The following is a 20,708-nucleotide window of genomic DNA, read 5'->3' on the forward strand; positions in this document are numbered from 1 at the left end:
AGAGAGAGAGAGAGAGAGAGAGAGAGAGAGAGAGAGAGAGAGAGAGAATGAGAATTTGAGAGTTTAGAGTTTTGCAGAGATTAATAGTACTGTGGTGATTCGTGTGAAAAATCTTCTACAGAAGATTCTTGGGAGCATATGTACAAGAATTGCACCAGGTGAGAACCACGGATGGATTACAATCTACACCAGTGAAAGAAAAATCCAAATTCAGGTCACAGATACACAGCACTGGAGTATGCTCTGATGGTTTACATAGCTCCATTCTTACCCTGTCTCCACTGCAAACAAAATTTCTGGGGAAAGGAAATACTTATGCAAATAAATGAAATTATTATCTTTTCACCACTTGCTAACTACTCCACAACAGCACAGAAGACAACCTGCAAAGGTAGTTATCTGGTAATATGTTTCAGAAGGTGTTCTGGCTAAGTTTTTAAAAATAACTTGATGATTGTATTTCAATATAGTTTGTTTCTTCTGTAATCCTATGTATTTTATTTTACACACTAAAAACATAATTCTGAGAAGAGGTCCATAGGCTTTACCAGATTGCCAAACAGGTCCAAGACACAAAAAAAGATTAAGAACCCCCAGGTTAAGTGAATTGAACAGGACCTTCCATACCTGAGTCCTTCATAGGGCAGAGCGCACATTGCATGCCCCAGGCCTCTCCATACAAACAGCAACATTCAGTGTAAGTCGTCTGCTTCCCAACCAGTGGTCGGCTACAAACATACTCATCACTCAGGTGTTCCCAACAAAGATCCTGGTAGACATCAGTTTCTTCCGTTTGCTCTGAAAGGGGAGACAGTCATATAATCATATCACTGTTACACTGTTGTTTCTATTTCACAAGCATCAGTTAACATGGTATTACAAGTCAACAGTTCTCAAAGTATTACAAATAATCTACAAGTATTCATCTCTAGCCCCAACCTATTCTCACTCCAATTAGCCCCACATCTCTCACTATCTGAAGAATATATTCTGCTGAGATATATCACTACCTTAAATTCAATATGACAAATATGGAAGTCCTCTTTTCTTTCCAACTAAATTAGGTGTTCTTAACCCAGGTAGGGGAAAGCGAGAGGGAGAACTTGAATGAAAAAAAAGGTTACATCTTAATTTTCATTAACCTCTGCCTGAAATTTAACATTTCCTTCAACTATTTAAAAACAATATTCTAAGAGGGGGTACATAAGCTTCATTAGACTGCCAAAGGGATCCAAGACACAAAAAAGGTTAAGAACTCCTGGACTAAACTTTCTTAGGATCAAAGGATTTAAAGCTGAGAGCTTTAGTTGGAAAGAAAATAATCCTGTATTTGTCACACTGAACTGAAAGAAGTCTAGTCCAAGCCTATAATTTTTGAGATGGGGTTCCTAAGGCCCAGAGGGGTGGAGTGACTTGCTCAAAGTCACTCTGGACTCCTTTTAAATATAAAAGCTGGGATTTGAGCCCAGTTTTTTCTACTCTTCCTTTTCCCATAGGCAGCTACAACAGCAACACTGTCTTGTCTGTCCCTCATTTTAGAGGTTAGGTATCTTCCTCTTTGTCTCCCACATACGTTCCAGTCCAAAGACTGAAACATTTCTAAGAAACATCTCTTGTAGTCCTCCTCTTGTTTCCTGATCAACAAAACAAGAGAGTTGACTTAGATGACCGCTAAACTTTCCTTCAGAAAGCTAAACCACTTCTTAGAGTTCTCAATTCTAATGTTTCTTTCATTCCACATTATTTCTTAAAACCAAAGTAGTATACCAAATATGCCTACTGTTCAATCATCAGTTTCTTTAACTCTTTCCAGTGGTTCCTTGTAACCCAGTGTATCAAGGTTAAAACTTAACTCATATCCCATAGAAGGGTCTCTGACACCTTGCCTACCTGTTTAACTGTACTGTCTTTTCCCATGTGACTACCAACTCCTTGTAGTACAGCCAGTTAATTCTATCTGCTATACGCAAAAAAGGAATCTCCCTCTTCCCACTTTGGACCTTTAAGTTTTCCCTGAGGCCTAGAAGAGTTCCTCCCTTCCACTCTGTTGTTCCATTTTTTTGTTCCATTTTTTGCTGTTCCATTTGTTTGTAATTTTCTTGGGTGTGTTTATGACATTAAGTATCCTAGACAATAATGATCATTCCCTGGAAATTTTCTGTTGCTTTATTACTTGAATTACACCAGGGGTATTCTAAGTGACCTACTTCATTCTCTTGTTCTACCTGTTCGTTTAAAAAATGTAAGTGAATACAACCAGTATAACCTGCATTATAATTCCTTGTAATATAGAACCAAAGTCAAGCACCATTCAGGTCTTAGTTGCCCATCTTGATGAAAAATGTATCTAAATACCTTGTATATTTACATGTATTTTCTGATAGAATGTAACCTCCTTGAGAGGAGGGATTTTTCATTGTTTGTATTTGTATACACAGAGACTAGCAAAGCACAGTGCCTGACACATAGTAAGTGATTAATAAATGTCTACGATATGATTGATATATCAAGAGAAGAGCATACCGTTTGAATCTGTTGGCCTTATGCACCTCTTTTCTGTAGAGTCCAAAACCATCGGATGGGTACAGAAACAGTTATACGATCCTTCAGTATTAATGCACTGACCATCAATACAACTGTTTGGGTCCTGACATTCATCCATATCTTAAATTTAAAAAAAAATCAAGGAAGATCATATGTGACACATTGCTTATGAGAGACAAGATTCCTGATTGGCTTTTTTCAAATAATTGTAAGTCAGTACTAAAGTAGAACAACTCTTACTTCAAAATCCTGCATTCTAAAACCAAACCAAACCAAACCAAAAAGAAACAAAATTCTACCTTCTCTTCAATGAAACAATGAGGAGTCTGACATCACTGAACCAGAAAATAAAATATTTTTGGCCATGACAGTCCTTAAAATTCAAGGTAAAAGCTCTTGTGAGTGTGGGTTCAAAACTACTTTCCTTTACTATGTTTTTATGGCTAATCTATGTGGTTTTCTTCTTAGGCAGAAAAATTCTGAATCAGTGTTAAAAAAATGACTAATTCATACAGTACAAATGACGAAACAGGAGTCTGCACATACTATAGAAACATTTCAGTCGTACCAATAGCCTGAAATATAATTCTATATTGAGTATTGACTCTCTGACATATGTGTAGAATTAATAATGAGTTAAAAAATAAAAGTTTCTTTCAAGCAAGAGATGCATAAAATATTTTTAGTTTTTCTAGCACTTTATTTGGAGGGTAGAAGGGGAGATAAAAACAGTTTTTATTGCATGGCCCTACCTATTCAGTTTTTCCATATTTTTTTTATAACATATGCTGCAATAAGACTTACCAAAACACTGTAGTTTAACTGGATCATAATATGTGCCTTGCTTACAGTAGCATTCATAGCCAGGCTGGGTGTTCAAACAAAAGCCATTTTTGCAGATTTCTTGTCCAAAAAGTTCACATTCATCTGCATCTATAGACAAAATATCATAGAAGTTTATGATAATGAATTTATGATCACACACTTTCATTATTAGTTTAAAAGAAAGGAATAATCATTAGATTCTTCTATTTTGAAACACCACAGGCATAGTTCTCAATCTTTTTTATGGAGGTAAAGAAACATATACTCCCCAAATTATAAAGGAATAATCAGAGAAAACCCCACCAAAGCAAATAGGTATAAGAAGAAAATTATGAAACAACCTAATGTATTCAGCAATAATGCCAAAATGCCACTGTAATACATCCCTTATAATGAGATTCAAACACAAGAAAATACTGTGTTACTATCAATAGGAATACAGGAATGTAAGTTTATAGAACGAAGAATTCTCAGTGAAAAAATTTCTATGGGCAGAAAGTCCTAGGAATGTGTATCATTATACTGTGTGTATCTTTTAAAGAAAAAAAAAACACATGCAAACAGCAACTTGCTAGTGAAATTTATAAAATCACACAGGTATGGTCCCCATAGCTTCTCTTTTAATGCTAGTATTCACCTCAATGAGGTACAGTGATGTTGAATACTATTTTTAAAAACAGAACATATTTTCAAGTTATTGCTTTTTCCATTTTTATGCTGAAATTTAGATGTGTTCATTAAAACATTAGAATATTTTCCATTTCTGATTATGAAGCAAAGAGAAACCAATACTTTAACTTTCCACAAGTAGACAGGCTAGAAAAACATTTTGTGTCACTCATTTCTCTAGTCATTAAGTATCTTCTGATTTCTTTTTTTTAAGATCCTATTTTGAATCCATAACATCACTCAAAGGATTAATGCAAAAAAAGATAAAGACAGAAAAGAAAGAAAAAAAGCCCCACATGTTCCTCTTAGCGATATAAAAAGCAAACTCACTGGAGATGGAGAAATATGCCTGTATTTATAGATCTGATATCAGGTTATCCCAAATGAAAAGTGTGCATATATAGAGGAAATAGAGAGGGAAGTAAGGAGGTTTCTATTTTAGACCTACTTTCTTCTTCATTTTGCTCCCTTCTCTCCATTAGTATTAAATCTTCCTAGTACCAGGGTGACTGATAAGAAAGCTCTACTGGAGATCACAACAAAGTTATAATTATGGCAAAAACCCTAAGAGTTGCCTAATAATAAAATATGTGGTGTTTGATCTCTCTTTGTGAAGGAAGAGCTTTTTGTGCCTCTGCCCAAAAAATGACAAGAAATTTCAACATCATATTCTTCTACAACAAAAAACAAGCTTTTATAGGACCTGTGCACTTCTTTTAAATGAGTGATTGGTTCTCACCTTTGTAGTTTTGACCAGTGACACTATAGGATGAGTGGTCAGTGGGGATAAAACCTTTTCCTTCAGGGCACATTTCAGTGAATTCAGCTGATTCAAGAAAAGAGAAAATCATTAAAATAAATAATTTTGTGATGGGGAAAAAATAAAACCAAACCTACCCACTGATTTACTATGTCCTAATTATCCATGTGCATGTCAAATCTTCCCAGTAAAATGTATGCTATTTGAGGGGAGGGACTGTGTCATTTTTATCTTATTATTATCAGGGTCTTACACATAGTAGGTACTTAATAAACGTTTTCTGAATAATTTAAAACATTTTAGTTAAAAAGTAACATCGAGTTCTCATGGTCAAGTAGCTTTAAAAAAATCTTGTCCAGGTCAGTCAATAAACATTTATTAAGTGCCACTATGTGTCAGGTACTGTGCTAAGTGCTGATGATAACAAAAAAAAAAAAAAAAAAAAGGCAAAAGACAGTCCCTGCCTTCAAGGAGCTCAAAATCGTATGAGGGAAGCAAACAAATATGTACAAACAAGCTATATACAAGATAAATAGGAAACAAAAGAGGAATAGCATTGGAATTAAGATGAGCTGGGAAAGGCTTTCTTGTAGAAAATGAGATTTTAGTTGGGACTTGAAGGAAACCAGTGAAGCCAGCAGGACAAAATGAGGAAGGAGGGTATTCCAGGAATGGAAGACAGCCAGAGAAATACCAATAGATATACTGTTTTGTTTCTCGAACAGAAAGGAGGTCTCTGACATTGTAACAAAAAGTACATAGCAGGGAGTAAGTTGTAAGAAAACTGGAAAGGTGGGGGTAGAGTAAGTTATGAAAGGCTTTAAATTTCAAACAGGATTTTGTATTTGATCCTGGAAGAAACAGAAAGCCACTGGAATTTGTTGAATAAGGGCATGACATGGTTGGACTGGTGCTTTAGGAAAATAATCACTGGTGGCTAAATGGAGAATGGATTAGAGTGAAGAGAGACTTGGGGCAAGTAAATCCACTAGTATATTATTGCAATAGTCCAAGCATGAGTTAATGAGGACCTGCACCAGGGTGGTGGCAATATCAGAGGAGAAATGGGGTTGAATTCCAGCCCCAAATCTCAAAAATAAACAAAACAAACAAAGCTAACTTCATCTTATGACCACTTAAATGCAGGACATTCTTTGTGTACCAGAACTCAAACTGACTCTATGAATAATCTATCAAATATTTTGTATTTTCAAAGGTCCAATAAGGAAATATTAAAGATAAAAAGTTGACTCATTTGACATTACAATGTCAAAGACCTATGATTTTAATAGCGTGTGAACTCTTGCCACTGAGAAAGATTTAATCCTGTCTATCATTTGTTGTTTGAGGCTCTGAGATGTTGACTCTCCCATGGACACAGAGCTAGTAAATTTCAGAGGCAGAATTTAAACCTTAATCTTTTGGACTCTAAATCCAATACTTTATCCACTATGCAACACTGCCTTACTCTTGGCATTAATATGCAAAAGATTACACTATTCTGCCATTAAGCTATTAAGTACTAAAGTAGAGATTTTATTTTTTAATATCTAAAATGGTATTATCTCTCACTAATTAGGCAGCAGCCAGGATAAGGCCTGTATCTCTTGGATCTCATAGTAAGTAGTTTAATTACTAAGGTGCTACATTGCCTAAGTAAATACGATTTAAAATTTGACATTTACATAAAGAACCACTTAAATTCTAACTCTTATTAAGTGGTCCTGTGTCATGGAACTAGATAACAGTATTCCATTGCTATAGCCAAAAATGAAAAACAAAACAAAACAAAACAAAACTATCTAGAAAGTTTATTGGCAGCATCAGCACCAAACAACCCACTATGCATTTCCTTACCAGTTCCAAAGACAGGACATGGAAAGATCTCACAGTTATCTCCCCATCCAGCACCTAATGTGCAGCAGCATTCTTGCTTAGTAACATTGGATGTCAGCACATTATCACAGAAATTGGCATCATTTAAATTGTAGTAGCATTCTTTCTTTTCTTCTTTTTCTTCTTCAGGTTGATCTTCATCTACCTCTGAAAGCAGGAGGGGGAAGGGTGGAACAAAGGAAGAACTGTATTAGGATGGATTGCAAGGTCCATAACAAAGAAACACGAAGACTCCAAAGAGACTCATTTAAGAAAGTCAAAAACATTCTGTGACCATAGCATGGCTTTATATCTTCACTACCAGATTCTTCTGTTTTGAGAAAAGAATAAAATAAAAGCTTCCATACTGAATGTTGATAGACCTTGCCCACTATGAGGGTCAAAATAATACAAAACATTTAACTTTTATAGAATAAATCTTTGCTTGAAAATTCTAATTTGGAAGTTTCTTTCCAAAACCGGGGAACATTCCTTAGCAACAAAACACCTACTTTAATCAATGGGAATTTTGTCTGACTCTCATGACTTAGAGGACACTCTGGACATTTAACACACACACACACACACACACACACACACACACACACACACACACCACACAAGCATTTACCATGTTCCCAAAGCCTCCTTACAAGAAAAGAAAAAAAAAAACTAGAGGAAAAAACGGAAAGGTACTGCAGTGACTGGAAGCCCAAAAAGTAATTCTTTATTACTGAATATTTAAGCCAAGCACCAAAGCACAACCCAGAGACTGAGAGTCTAATCAGTCAATTCACTGATAAGCATTTATTAAGTACCTACTGTATATTAGTCAATGAGGATCCAAAGACTCACAGTTCTTAACAAGTATACATTCTTTTGAAGGAAAATAGTATGTTCAAAAAAGTAAATATAATATGTAACAAAAAAACAGTGATTGGTGGGAGGTACTAACAACTGGGGGAATCAGGAAAAGCCCCTTTAAGAATCTGGCACTTAAATTGAACCTTGCGGGAAGACAGAGGTTCCAAGAAATGAAGGTGAGGAGAGGGAGCAGTTCAGGTTTCCAGGAAAAAGCCTACAAAAATGTGCAGTTTTTGCAGCCTGTGGCAAATTATGATTCATGGTCTCAGTTTAACACTGTGTAATGAAGATAATCCTTAAGTTTTCAAAGTGTTTGGATCCTTTATTGTTATGTGGTTACAAATAAGTGCCTGTAAGAAAAATAACTGACTAGAGAAATTACACCTAGAGAACCCCCATCCCTAAAACCCTAGGCAAATAGAATTTCTCCATGATCTTCCTTGTCTGCCCTTCCAGTGATACAGCAGCCATGGCCCCTAGGAGACCTATTTGGGAGACAAGAGGAGAAAACCTTTGACTACCACAGCTAAACTTCTTTTAAAAAAAAACAACATATTTTCACATTAGTCATGTTGTGAAAAAAGAAACAGAACAAAAGGGAAAACCCACAAAAAAAATTTTAAAAAGTGAAAATAGCATGCTTCAATCTTCATTAAAGACTCCATAGCTCTTTCTCTGGATGTGTATAGCATCTTCCATCATGAGTCTTTCGGAATTGTCTTGGATCATTGTATTGTTGAGAAAAGCTGGATCTATTATAGTTGATTATAGCACAATGTCACTGTTCCCGCATACAATGTTCTCCTGGTTCTGCTCACTTCACTCAGTATCAATTCATGTAAGTCTTTCCAGGTTTTCTTTAATCTGCTTGCTCATCATTTCTTATAGCGCAATAGTATTCCATTACATTCACATACCACAACTTGTTCAGCCATTCCACAATTGATGGGCATCCCCTCAATCTCCAATTCTTTGTCACCATAAAAAGAGCCCAGCTGAACTTCTGCAAGCTTCTCAGAACCTATCTTCTTGCCTATCACTTCCCTGCTGTTTTGTATACCACAATGTAAACCACAGAGGTTAGACTTGTCTGAACACAGTATACCCCATTGGCACTGTGAAGCTAGCTAGAGTACTGGCTTCTTTCCTAGCAGAAAAAGGTAAAATCACTTATGCTCACTTTGGCTCCACAGCCCTCCAAGCACCTCCATCCCTAAGACTCTCAGCATTTTGGGTGGATATCTTACAGTTAATGACAGGAGGACTTTGCCAAGGCTTGAAATATTTCTCCTTTTTCTAGTTCCCTGTTATATCTCTCTCTCTTTACTTTAGAAAAATGGAGAGACCCCATAATCCATGAGCATTTCTCCCAGTATAAATTGGTGGTAAAAACTTAATTCTAAGGAAATGCTATTAGAGCTGTATTCTAGAGGGTCCCATATGATTTGCTATAACTAGCATATATTCCTGATCCATCTGTGATTCATCTGGCTTTGAATTGAATCCTTAGAAAGAATATGTAGTTAGGGGCTAATGGAAGGTAAATTTATCCAATTTACAATACAAGCTATAATATTACAACTGGTTTGGGGAAAACATGTTCCTCCTGTTCGTGTTGTGAACATATTGAGACTCAGTCACATGTATAACCATGAAATAATCCAGAAAAATGACTTTTAGGGTACTGACCAGCCAAAAAGTCCTATGTAGCCTGATATTTATAATGACTAAATTAAGTGTGGAAGACTGTCCTTGGCCTTAATTCACAAGATGACAAACCCTTGATAATTCTTTTTTTGGGGGGGGCAGGGGGTTAGGCAATGGGGTTAAGTGACTTGCCCAGGGTCACACGCTAGTAAGCGTTGTGTCTGAGGCCTAATTTCAACTCGGGTTCTCCTGAATCTAGGGCCAGTCCTCTATCCACTGTGCCACCTAGCTGCCCCTAAACCCTCGATAATTCTAAATGAAGATAAATGTAAGTCTCTTATTTTATCCCTAGGATTTTTAAAGTTAAGGATAGGACACAGTAGTTTCTTATTTCATTGTATCCCCTGTAACAAATCGATGGTCTTTGTCTTTCTTAAGGACAAAGAAAAGAAGTGCTTTACTAATGAACAATAAATTTGGATAAATCCTTCCATATTTTCCTGACTATATGGCCATATAGCTTAATTTTCTTGTTTATTTATGGTATACATAAAATATTTATAAACATATAAATACAAATATCAAAGTGGTATTGTCCCAAAACAGCAATCCAACTGCTGGGCAGTAACTACTCTTTTGTCCCCTCTTTACTAAACATGATTAGAAAGTTCTTGTAGACACCATCTTCCTGATGTTGTTGGTCCTCTTCAAGAACAAATGATGAAGTGAGGGAGGCAGAGCCAAGATGGCGGAGGGAAAGCAGTGACTGTCTTGAGCACTCCCACAAACCCCTCCAAATACTTATAAAAAATGGCTCTACGCAAATTCTAAAGCAGCAGAACCCACAAAAAGACAGAGTGAAACAAATTTCCAGCCCAAGACAGCCTGGATGGTTGATCGGAAAGGTATATTGCGCCAGGTGGGGAGCGGAGCACAGTTCGGCATGGGCGTGCAGGCCACAGTGACCCTGGAGCAGGCCTCAGAGGGCGAAATCACAGGCAGCTGTGGCAGTTTGCAGACTTCTCAACCCAAGAACACCAAAGACAACTTAGAAGGTCAGTGGGAAAAGTCTGTTTCTACCATGCTGAGAGAGAAGCACAGTGGGGTTCCAGCCCCGGGCCAGCTGCTGCCTCTTGAGCTTCTGGCCCACAGACTGAGGGGGAATTGAGTGGCTGATAACAGGGGGACTGCAGGGATCTCTCTGCTGGTGCAGGGTTCTCTTGCTTTGCCTGTGCTTGGATCTGGGTCACAGTTCTGTGTGGCTGTCCTGGGGCGAGGAGGAGTGCTGGCACGGTGGAGCTTGTAGTGGCTATGGATAGGAAACCCTCCTCACAGTTCCAAGACAGAAAAGAGTGCTCATAGACCAGAGCACAGGCCAGGAAAGGAGTAAACACCTCACCCTTGATCATAGCACCTTGGAAGAACTGAAAATTTACAGGTCCCTAGAAGTATCTCTGAAAACAGCTGCACAAAACCCCTGAAGCTTGGGACAGTACATTCTCCACACTGGAAACAGACTCCTACCTTAACAAAGAGTTTATAACACAAGTAATTGGCCAAGATCATGAGCAAGCAGCACAAAAAGAGTAAGACTATATTATCTTACTTTGGTGACAAAGATCAAAACATACAACCAGAAGAAGATAATGAAGCCAAAGCTCCTACATCCAAAGCCTCCACGAAAAATGTGAATTGGTCCCAGGCCATGGAAGAGCTCAAAAAGAATTTTGAGAAGCAAGTAACAGAAGTAGAGGAAAAACTGAGAGTGATTCTAAAGGAGACCCAAAAATAGTGAAGAAAATAACACTTTAAAATATAGTCTAACCCAAATGGCAAAAGAGGTCCAAAAAGCCAATGAGGAGAAGAATGCCCTAAAAAGCAAAATTGGCCAAATGGAAAAGGAAGTCCAAAAGTTTACTGAAGAAAATACTTCCTTAAAAATTAGAATGGAGAAATTGGAAGCTAGTGACAATTTGAGAAATCAAGGCACTGTAACACTAATCCAAAGGAATGAAAAAATAGAAGAGAATGTGAAATATCTCATTGGAAAAACAACTGACCTGGAAAATAGATCCAGGAGAGAGAACTTAAAAATTATTGAAAGTCATAATCAAGAAAAGAGCCTAGGCATCATCTTTCAAGAAATTATAAAGAAAAACTGCCCTGATATTTTAGAACCAGAAGGCAAAATCGAAATTGAAAGAATCCACCGATTACCTCCTGAAAGAGATCCCCAAAGGAAAACTCCTAGAAATGTTGTAGCCAAATTCCAGAATTCCCAGGTCAAGGAGAAGATATTGCAAGCAGCCAGAAGGAAACAATTCAAGTATTGTGGAACACAATCAGAATAACACAAGATTTAGCAGCTTCTACATTAAGGGTTTGGAGGGCATGGAGTATGATATTCTGGAGGGCAAAGGAGATAGGACTACAACCTAGAATCACCTACCCAGCCAAACTGAATATAATCCTTTGGGGTAAAAAAATGGTCATTTAATGAAATAGGGGACTTTCAAGCATTCCTGTGGAAAAGACCAGAGCTGAATAGAAAATTTGACCTTCAAATACAAAACTCAAGTGAAACATGGAAGAAGTAAACAGGAAAGAGAAATCATAAGAGACTTACTAAGGTTGAACTGTTTACATTCCTGCAGGGAAAGATGATATTTGTAACTCATGAGTCCTTTGTCAGTATTAGGGTAGTGGGAGGGAAAAAATTATATGTATGTATAGATAGATAGATAGAGGGCACCAGATGAGTTGAAGATGAAGGGGTGATATCTGGAAAATAAAATTAAGGAGTGAGAGAGCATTATACTGGGAGAAGGAGAAAGGGAGAAGTAGAATGAGGTAAAGTATCTCACATGAAACAGACAAGAAAAGGCTTTTACAGTGGAGGGGGAAGGTGAGAGGGAATGAGTGAATCTTATTCTCATAAGATTTGGCTTAAGAAGGGAATAATATACACACTGGGGTGTGGAAATCTATCTTACCCTACAGGAAAATAAGGGGGGAAAGGGACAAGAGAGCAGGGGGTTGATAGAGGGGAGGGCAGATTGGGGGAGGGGATAATCAGAAGCAAACACTTCTGAGGAGGGACAGGGTCAAAAGAGAGAACAGAATAAATGGGGGTAGGATAGGATGAAAGGAAGTATACTTAGTTTTTCACAACAGGACTACTATGGAAATGTTTTGCATGACTACACATCTATAACCTGTACCGAGATGTTTGTCTTTTCAATGAGGGTGGGTGGGGAGGGAAGAAGGGAGAAAATTTGTAACCCAAAGTTTTAAAAACACATGTTAAAAATAAAAAAAGAAGAAAAAAAGAACAAATGATGAAGAACAAAAAAAAAAGAAAAGAGTTCTTTTACTCTGAAAGTTTTGGTGCCTTATGGCTCTTAATGGTAGCTATCATTGCTGAAGAAAGTTCTTGGGCTCTCTGTGTATCTGGAATCTATGCTCTGTCATTCAATATGGGGATCGTGGTATAATCATGGTAACACAAAAGCAGCTCTCACCACCTTCATTGCCAACAAGTACCAGAGCTATATGTCATCTCCAGTCATCACTTTGGCCAAGTAGGGAAATGACTCCTCAAACCCAACCAGCCTCTTCTCATGAAAGGTGACCATTTACTCTAGTGTTGTCTGTGGGCAGGTCATCATTCCTTTTTTTCTCATCAAGTTCATGGAAACACAACTTCCTGATGCCCCCAGAGTCTATCATAATTTGCTTTATGTAGCCATTCAACAATACCCTAAAGCATTTTCTCTAAGATTAAAAATGATACAAGAGTTCCCCAAATTATTTCTGGCAAGCCCTGCCTGACTACCCCCTCCAACTGAGAATTCCAACCTCACTAATGTTGTTTGTTGCCTTTGCTTTTCATAGAAGACAGATCCAGGAGGCCCATTATTTAGGCGCCTGGCGTCTCCTACTGACTTCCAGTTACACTGATTCTGGATTGTATTGCTTTTCTTCTAAAGCTGAATTAGGATGACTTGGCAAGGTACATAACAAGGAAGGAAAGATGACTCCAAAGAGACTCATTTAAGAAAGGTCAAAAGCATTCTTTGATCATATAACATGTTTTTTTTTCCCTTGGTACCAGATCACTAGGTAAACTCCCATCTCCAATTTCTTCTACAAAAGTGCAACCTCTCTTCTATACCTTCAATCACACACTAAATCAGTCAGACTGGTTAGCCTTTCTAAACCCTGGGGTGACATATTCTGGAAAGTCCTGAGCTTGTCACTCAACCTTTATATGGAAGAAGAAAAAAGTTAACTCTCAGAATAAAATGGCTCAAAGTCTCAGAAATTCATTTATGTATTCAATTCATAGCCAATTTCTCTTAATCTCAACATCAAGCTCATCATCAAACATCATCCCTCTTCCTCTGAATATATTCAAATATGACCCCAAGACTCAACTTCTAGCACTACCTAATTAAGCTGAATCACCCTGGTCTCCCAAATCCAAGGATCATCCACACATGAATAGGGCAAAGCTTCCTCACTGATTTTAAAAATTTTTTTATATTTATCTGCCTCTTCCAAAAGCAGCCTAGTATATTAGATACAGCACTGGACTTGGAGAAAGGAAGATAGAGCATCAAATTCTGCCACAGATACTCACTCTCTGTATGACCCTAGGCATGTAGCAATCTCTCTGAGGCTCTTTCCTCATCTACAAAATGTACCTTTTGGGGTTGTTGTGAGAATTAAGTGAGATAGTATATATAAAGCACTTTAAAACCTTAAAATGCTAAATCAATCCCAGCTATTAATATTAGTATTCATCCAGTCTCTCCAATTTTCACAACATGATACTTCGTTTCCCTCTCATACATGTCCCTGAATGTCTTATATTCCACTTACTGCATATAAATCATCCTTGAGAAATAGTATGTTACACTTGTTAACAACACACAATGTATTTTCCTATTATCCTTTGGATCAAGTGGAAATTTGCATCTCCCAAAGTCAAGATGTCATAAGATTCATAGCTCCTGTACACAGGAGAATACTGGTCAAAGAGATGCGCCTTTGTGGCACTAGGTTAAGGATCATTGAAAGAACTTCTAAATACCATGGTTTTACAAAATCTGTTAGGAATTAAATTAAGACTTGTATCTTAAGTAATTAAAAAAATTGATTCTGAATGATTTCAAGCAAGACAGAAGTAGTATTTTTTTTTGTAAAGGCTGCCTATTTTCCCTAGAATTTTTTCTCCAGACCAAGAAATGAAATTAAATGCATTGTATTTTTCATGTTTTCCCTGAGAAGGAATATTATGGATATTACATAAGGGAAATGATCCCTTAGAAAATTATTTTATTCATGTTTCATATTTGTTGTTACTTGTTCTTCTTGCATTTTCTGTCCAGAAGTTTAAAAGTCCACTGTTTACACAGCTGAAGTTGGGGGTTATTCAGATTCAGGCACTCATCAGTATTAGGAAAGAGATGAAAATCATTTAAAATGATTCCTCAAAGGTCATTCTGTGAAAAAAAGTCACAATTTTTCTCTATATTGTTAACCTTTGGGTAGGCCATTTTTGTACTTAATGCATTTTTCCACTGGAAAAACCTGATTAGTAAATGTTTCCCATATTAACTTCAGATCTCTTGTGATTTTAGTTTACTGTAGCCAAGAATGGAAGATGTCAACTGGAGGGTAGTTATGAAAGATCAAATGTTTGCATCTTTATGCCTTTCTGCAATAAACAAAAATGTGTTCTATTTTCATATAAATAAGAGCCCACAAAGTGGATCAACAATGCAAATCAGTTTATATCAGTCACATGCCCTGGGCTTAATAGAAATTTAATCAACTATTTCTTATTAAACTAATTTTCAGTTTAGATAAGAATTTATGTTAGAAGTGAACTTGGAGTTAGCATATAAGTTTGTGCTCTTTTAGCTTACTGGGTGCGGTTAGCAGCAATAATAACAATAACACATTTATAGAAGTATTTTAAGATCTACCAGTTTCTTTACAAGACTAGGCAGTAGGTGGCATATTATTATTCTCATTTTTCAGATGATAAAATTGAGGCTTTGGGAGTTCACATGAAGAAAAAGCCATAAAATTTATAAAAGGTTGAGCTCAAATTTACTGACTTTGAGTTCAGTGTGGAAAGGAATAAAGAGAAAGAAGCAACAATGATAGTTTCCTTAGTAAAAATGGTACTGAGAAATGCCTCCAGCTCAGTGCCTTAACAACTCCAACAGCATATATACATTATTGTTTTCTTTTGTGATGTGGATAAGGTATAAATTAATCACTGTTCATTTTCCAAATTCATGATCCAATGGTAGTTTGCCATAATGCTATGGTTTGTCCAGTGACTGACTGTTTTCCTTGCTATAAGTAAGAAATAATAGGTTGGAGCTACAGGAGTACTGTATACTATGTAAAAGATTATTTTCATGAATTCTCTTACCTAGCAGGCTTCATATTGGGAAACTTTTTTTGTTTTTTTGTTTGTTTATATTCTTCTAGGACTTTCTAATGTCAGCCTTCCCCAATCCCTTCTCTTCTATTGTGTTAGACTGCAATAGAACTAACTAGTCCTTCGGTAAGTCCAAAAGAGAACTGATTATATTTTCCCCAAAACCCATCCCTGCTCCATACTTTCCTATTTCTGTGGGTGGTACCACAACCCTTCTAGCTACTCAGGTTTACAATCTTGGAAGTCATGCTTCTACCCTTAACTTTTATATCTAATAAGTTGCAAATCTTGTCAGTCCTACCTCCATACTATCTGTCATGTGTATGTGTCTCTCTATCCACAGAGTCTTGACCCTAATTCACCTTATCACTTCTCACAAAAAAGTCTCCTAATTTGCTCTCTGTACCATTTCTCCTATTTCATCATTCACAAAGCTGCCAACTGGTAGCCCAAAAATACAGATCTGACCATATCAACCCTGATATGCAAATGAGGTTATTAGTACTCTTCCTTCCACTGACACATTACTGCGTCCTTACTGAGTATTCTGTATTGATATATTTGTGGATTTGCTATCCCTGCCTCCAGTAGAATATAACATCCTTAAGGCCTAGAACAGTTTCTTTTTTGTCCTGCAGCCCCAGAGGCAAGAACAGTAGAGTAGCCATACAGTACACATTTATAAGTGCTTATTAAATGATGAGTAGTAAAAGAAATTATTTTAAATTAAATTTGAAATAATATTAAGTAAATAAACTGAAGAAGCAGGTTTGAAGGAAGTATAACAACTTTCTGTGGAATAGGATGTTTCAGGATCTAAGGATAAGAAAGGGAAGGGGGTCAAAACATGAATGAAAATCAAAAGACAGCAAGACACTGAAAGAAAAAAGAGAACAAAGACAAATTTTATTGAGGGGATAGGTAAGAGGAAGACCATCAGACAATGACCTGATTTACAATAAGTATCCAGAAGTTGGAAAAGAATGGAATATAACAAGTTTTGTGATTTAGGGTTATGTTACTTGAAAAATGAAATGCTGAGGAAAGATGAGGAGACAGAGTGGAGTAAAGAAGGGGTTACTGATTCTGAAAGAAACATTAAGTGCATTAGAGGAGGAAAAATGGAAGAAGTACTTTGAGAAGAAAGAGAATGGAAAGCCTATAGAGTGATGAAGAAGAGGATACAATAAGAAAAATAGTGTAGTCACTTTAGGAAAATGTCTTACAACTAAAGAAACCTTAATATCACAGACACGTGAGTATCAAGTATGCTGTAAAAATTACCTCCCTAATAACATAAAATCTAAAGCAAGTATAGAATGCTGGGGGAGAATTAAAAGGCAATGTAAAAACTATTCTTTTTCAGGTTTAATTTCTAGAAAATTCCAAGGTTCCAACTGAGTTTCTAACACAAAAGTTGATTTTATTTCTGCTGAGGGAAAGATGTACTTCTAAGAATATGAAATGAAGGCACATCTTTGACATTCTATTGATGTTTTAAAATTATTAATTTATTATAACTTATAATTATTTATAATTTATCATAACCCTGAAATGTCTGCAACAAAACCTTAAATATTGAGTCATCCTGCATAAAACCCTATTTCTATACAAATAAGTTGAAAGATTTTAGCTAAGGTGAGCAATTTTGAGTCACTACTTTTTTATAGTCTTGAAATATAGGAGAAATTTTACCTCTTTCTAAGTGCATATTTTTCTACTATTTACCTACATTTATAGTATGTGCCCATTACAAACACACAGTAAGATCCCAGGAGTTTTATGGCACTTTACAATGTTTGCAGTTTAAATACACTGGCTTCCCTACTGTTCATATTTTTGCTACCAAAGGTCTAAAAATTTTTCCAACAAGAAATTATTTTAAAAACCTCTTTCAATGTTCATTTATTTTACAGGTTAACTAAACATAAAGACAGACTATTCTGCCAAATAAAACAATTGACTGATGTTAAATGTGGTTTCCTGTCCTTAAAAAAAAAAGTCTATATACAAAACCTGTAGTGTATCCCTACAGAAAGAAAGATCATGAACGTTGTTTGGGCTCAATTGTCAGGGTCAAGTGAAGGAATTACATGAATTTATCCCAATATCTCTAAACAGTGGAAACATTTTTTTTTCAGTGTCTTTCCCTCTACTACTTGTGAATGCTGGAAAGCAAGTGGAAAAAAAAAAAAGACGGGGCTTTCCTACCTAAGTACAAAATGAAAATGGAACTCATTTGTATTGGAATGTTCTACTAGTAATCACTGACACATTGTAAAATTATTTGTATCTCAGCAGAACTAGGGTTTGGAGAGGTATAACTTATACACTTGACCATTTTTTTAGGCATATACCTAAGAAAAATTTGTTCTCAACAATCTACATTTTAGCATCATTAACTATTAAGTTTTTACTAGCTACAAGATGCCAAGGACTGAAAGAATTAAAATGGCACAAGACATTCCCTCAAGTCACTTACAATTTAATTGGGAGGGTAGTGGAGGAACAAGTATTTGTTAAGCATCTACTTCATGCCAGACACTGTGTTAAGCACTTTACAAATATTATTTCATGTTATCCTCACAACAACCCTTATGAAGTAGAGGCTATTATTATCCTTATTTTATAGCTGAGGAAATTGAGGGTGACAAATAATAAGTGACTTGCCCAGGGTCATATAGCTAGTGTCTAAAGTCAAATTTGAAGTCATGTCTTTCTGACTCCAGGCCTGGCATTCTATCCACTGCACCACCTAGTGGTCTCTAATAGAAGGATGCCATATGTACATAAGCATAAGGCAGAATGTAATCAAAGCAAAAGTGAGTGCCAGGAAAAGTGATATAAGAAAATCTGAGAAAGGAGAAATCACTTGTTGCTATGATGAAAAATCATAGAGAAGGAATGTGGTTAACAGCTTCTGTCATCAAGGAGGCAGAGTGGGACCAGACAGCTAGATCCCTTTTAGGATTTCTCCCACCAGTAACCATGGTTTTTCCCCTTCTCCAACTGGGAGATCATACAAGGTCCTGTAACCTGTAAGCTTAGAGTAAAACAAATTATACTATCATTGTAATTAACAGCCTTGATGAAATTAGTGGCAATTTCAAAATGTCACCTTGGAGTAAACTAAGTTATTTTTCTTGCATTTTACATAATTTACTATTAGAGCACATCATCACAGTCTAGACATGACTCTGGTTCTTGAATATCAGCAGGGCCTGACCTCCCACAGGTTCTACAAAGACAGAAAGGGTTTGAATATGATCCCAGTGACAGGTTGTTTCTGCTGATTGAGGACCAACTTAGCCAACTATAGATAACTGTATCACCAGCAATATGGCCAATAGGGAATGAATTTCTTAGTTATGGTGATCAATGAAATGGATTTTTGAAAAAAAATTATCTTCAGAAAAGATCTTTATTTTAAATTATCTTTGGAGTGTAGGGCTAGACTAAAAGAAAATGAGAAGTGCCAAGGATCACACAATTTTAGGATTATAAATATCAATTTAATTGTTGGTACTTGAAATGTGAGAACTTTGTTAAAATATCTATGATATAATGCAGGGGAAATGGAATCATATTAATATGATGTTTGCATTATAAATAAAATAAGACAAAAAAAGTTGTAATTAAACTGAAAGACACCTCATAAATTTCTTTTGCAATTAGTGAATGTCATTTTACTGTGAGCACAAAGGCAATGTGAAACATCATTTCATGGGACTCTTTGCCATGTTGCTTTGCATTGCTGTTGAGGAATATAAACAAGATGATTATCATTAAGATAAATATAGCTAATATGTCAAATCTACCAAAGAGAAGAGAAACTCTACAAAGAACCTGATAAGGTCATTTAATCTCAGAGCTGAAAGAGATCTCTGATGTTATCTAATTCAAATTAAACCTAAAGAAAAAGCCCTTCAGTACCAGAATCGGCATATTTGGATATTCAGTAATTTAAATGCAAGGGTGGACATAGAGGAGGATAGAAAAATATGTGGAAAATGTGGTTATGGGAATTAAGAGATGAAAAGAGACTCAAGATATAGGTATGAGTAGCACATTCAGAATGAAAACCCAGGTTCTCCAACTACATATCCTTATACAATTACTGCTCTCCTGGAAGAAGAAATTTTTCTGTGACCTTCATCTTTCTCTCCTAGAATAGGCGAAGACATTATTCATGTATCTGAATTAAAAAATGAGAAAAACATTTTCAATTTTCAAAATATAGGCCAGTTCCCCTCCTTCACCATGTAAAAAAAAAAAAAAAAACATTAACCCTAAATGCAACTTCAAAATAATCTCTGCCAGGTAAGGGACTATCCTGAGAGATAAACCATCAATGTAAAATAGAACTAAGCACCTATATTGTTCCTTGAATAGACCAACAACTTCTTACTGCTGACCTCATTGCCCCCTTTTTTTTTTTTTGGTTAATCTTGACTGAAGACCGGATCAAGTAGTTACTTAACTTGGTTTTTTATGATGAACAATGAACTTCATCCAAATACAAAGACACTTCCCCTTCAAAGGGAGCCCACATGTTCCTTAAGACACAAACTAAAAAAAAAAAAAGAATAGAGGTTTACCTTCAGATACCAATTATTCTGGGAAATTTTGGTGTTTCATTTTAAAGTCTATGGGGTACATCCTAAAGTAAGTCTACATTCATAGCATCTCTCTGACAATTCATTTTAAAAGAAAAATATTTTGTTTGCAAATTATATACTTATTAGTTTAAGCATATCATAGCTTCCTCCTTCCCAAGTACTTGTAAATGTGGTGATCTTATTTTATGCCATTTCAGGATGCAAAACAAGTATTCTTTATGGAAGTACCAAAGGGAAAAATCATGGATGAAATCAACTGGAATTCAGTTAAAAAAAAAAACTAAAATGATCTTGAAGTGGACTGAGTTGTCACAAACCTAGCCTGACCTCCTTAGTTCCTACCTCAAAGGATTGCTAATCACGATTGTAAATTCCCCTACCTCAAAGGATTGCTAATCCACAATTGTAAATTCCCCTACCTCAAAGGATTGCTAATCCACAATTG

At 36.2% G+C, this 20,708-nt stretch overlaps 1 protein-coding gene across 2 annotated transcripts in view; it reads right to left on the reverse strand.

Moving 5' to 3' along the window:
• The window catches only part of LTBP1 (latent transforming growth factor beta binding protein 1), a 485,724-nt gene that overhangs the window by 28,340 nt on the left and 436,676 nt on the right, over positions 1 to 20,708 (reverse strand). For both annotated transcript variants that reach the window (XM_027850411.1, XM_027850410.1), the window contains exons 27-31: positions 6,656 to 6,841; positions 4,778 to 4,864; positions 3,349 to 3,477; positions 2,524 to 2,664; positions 628 to 798 (exon numbers count right to left, since the gene is read on the reverse strand). In XM_027850411.1, coding sequence (XP_027706212.1) covers positions 628 to 798; positions 2,524 to 2,664; positions 3,349 to 3,477; positions 4,778 to 4,864; positions 6,656 to 6,841 — 714 coding nt within the window. The remainder of the gene's footprint in view (positions 1 to 627; positions 799 to 2,523; positions 2,665 to 3,348; positions 3,478 to 4,777; positions 4,865 to 6,655; positions 6,842 to 20,708) is intronic.

This window comes from Vombatus ursinus, unplaced genomic scaffold (genome assembly GCF_900497805.2).
Source record: "Vombatus ursinus unplaced genomic scaffold, bare-nosed wombat genome assembly UNPS02009062.1, whole genome shotgun sequence".
Lineage (NCBI taxonomy): Eukaryota > Metazoa > Chordata > Mammalia > Diprotodontia > Vombatidae > Vombatus > Vombatus ursinus.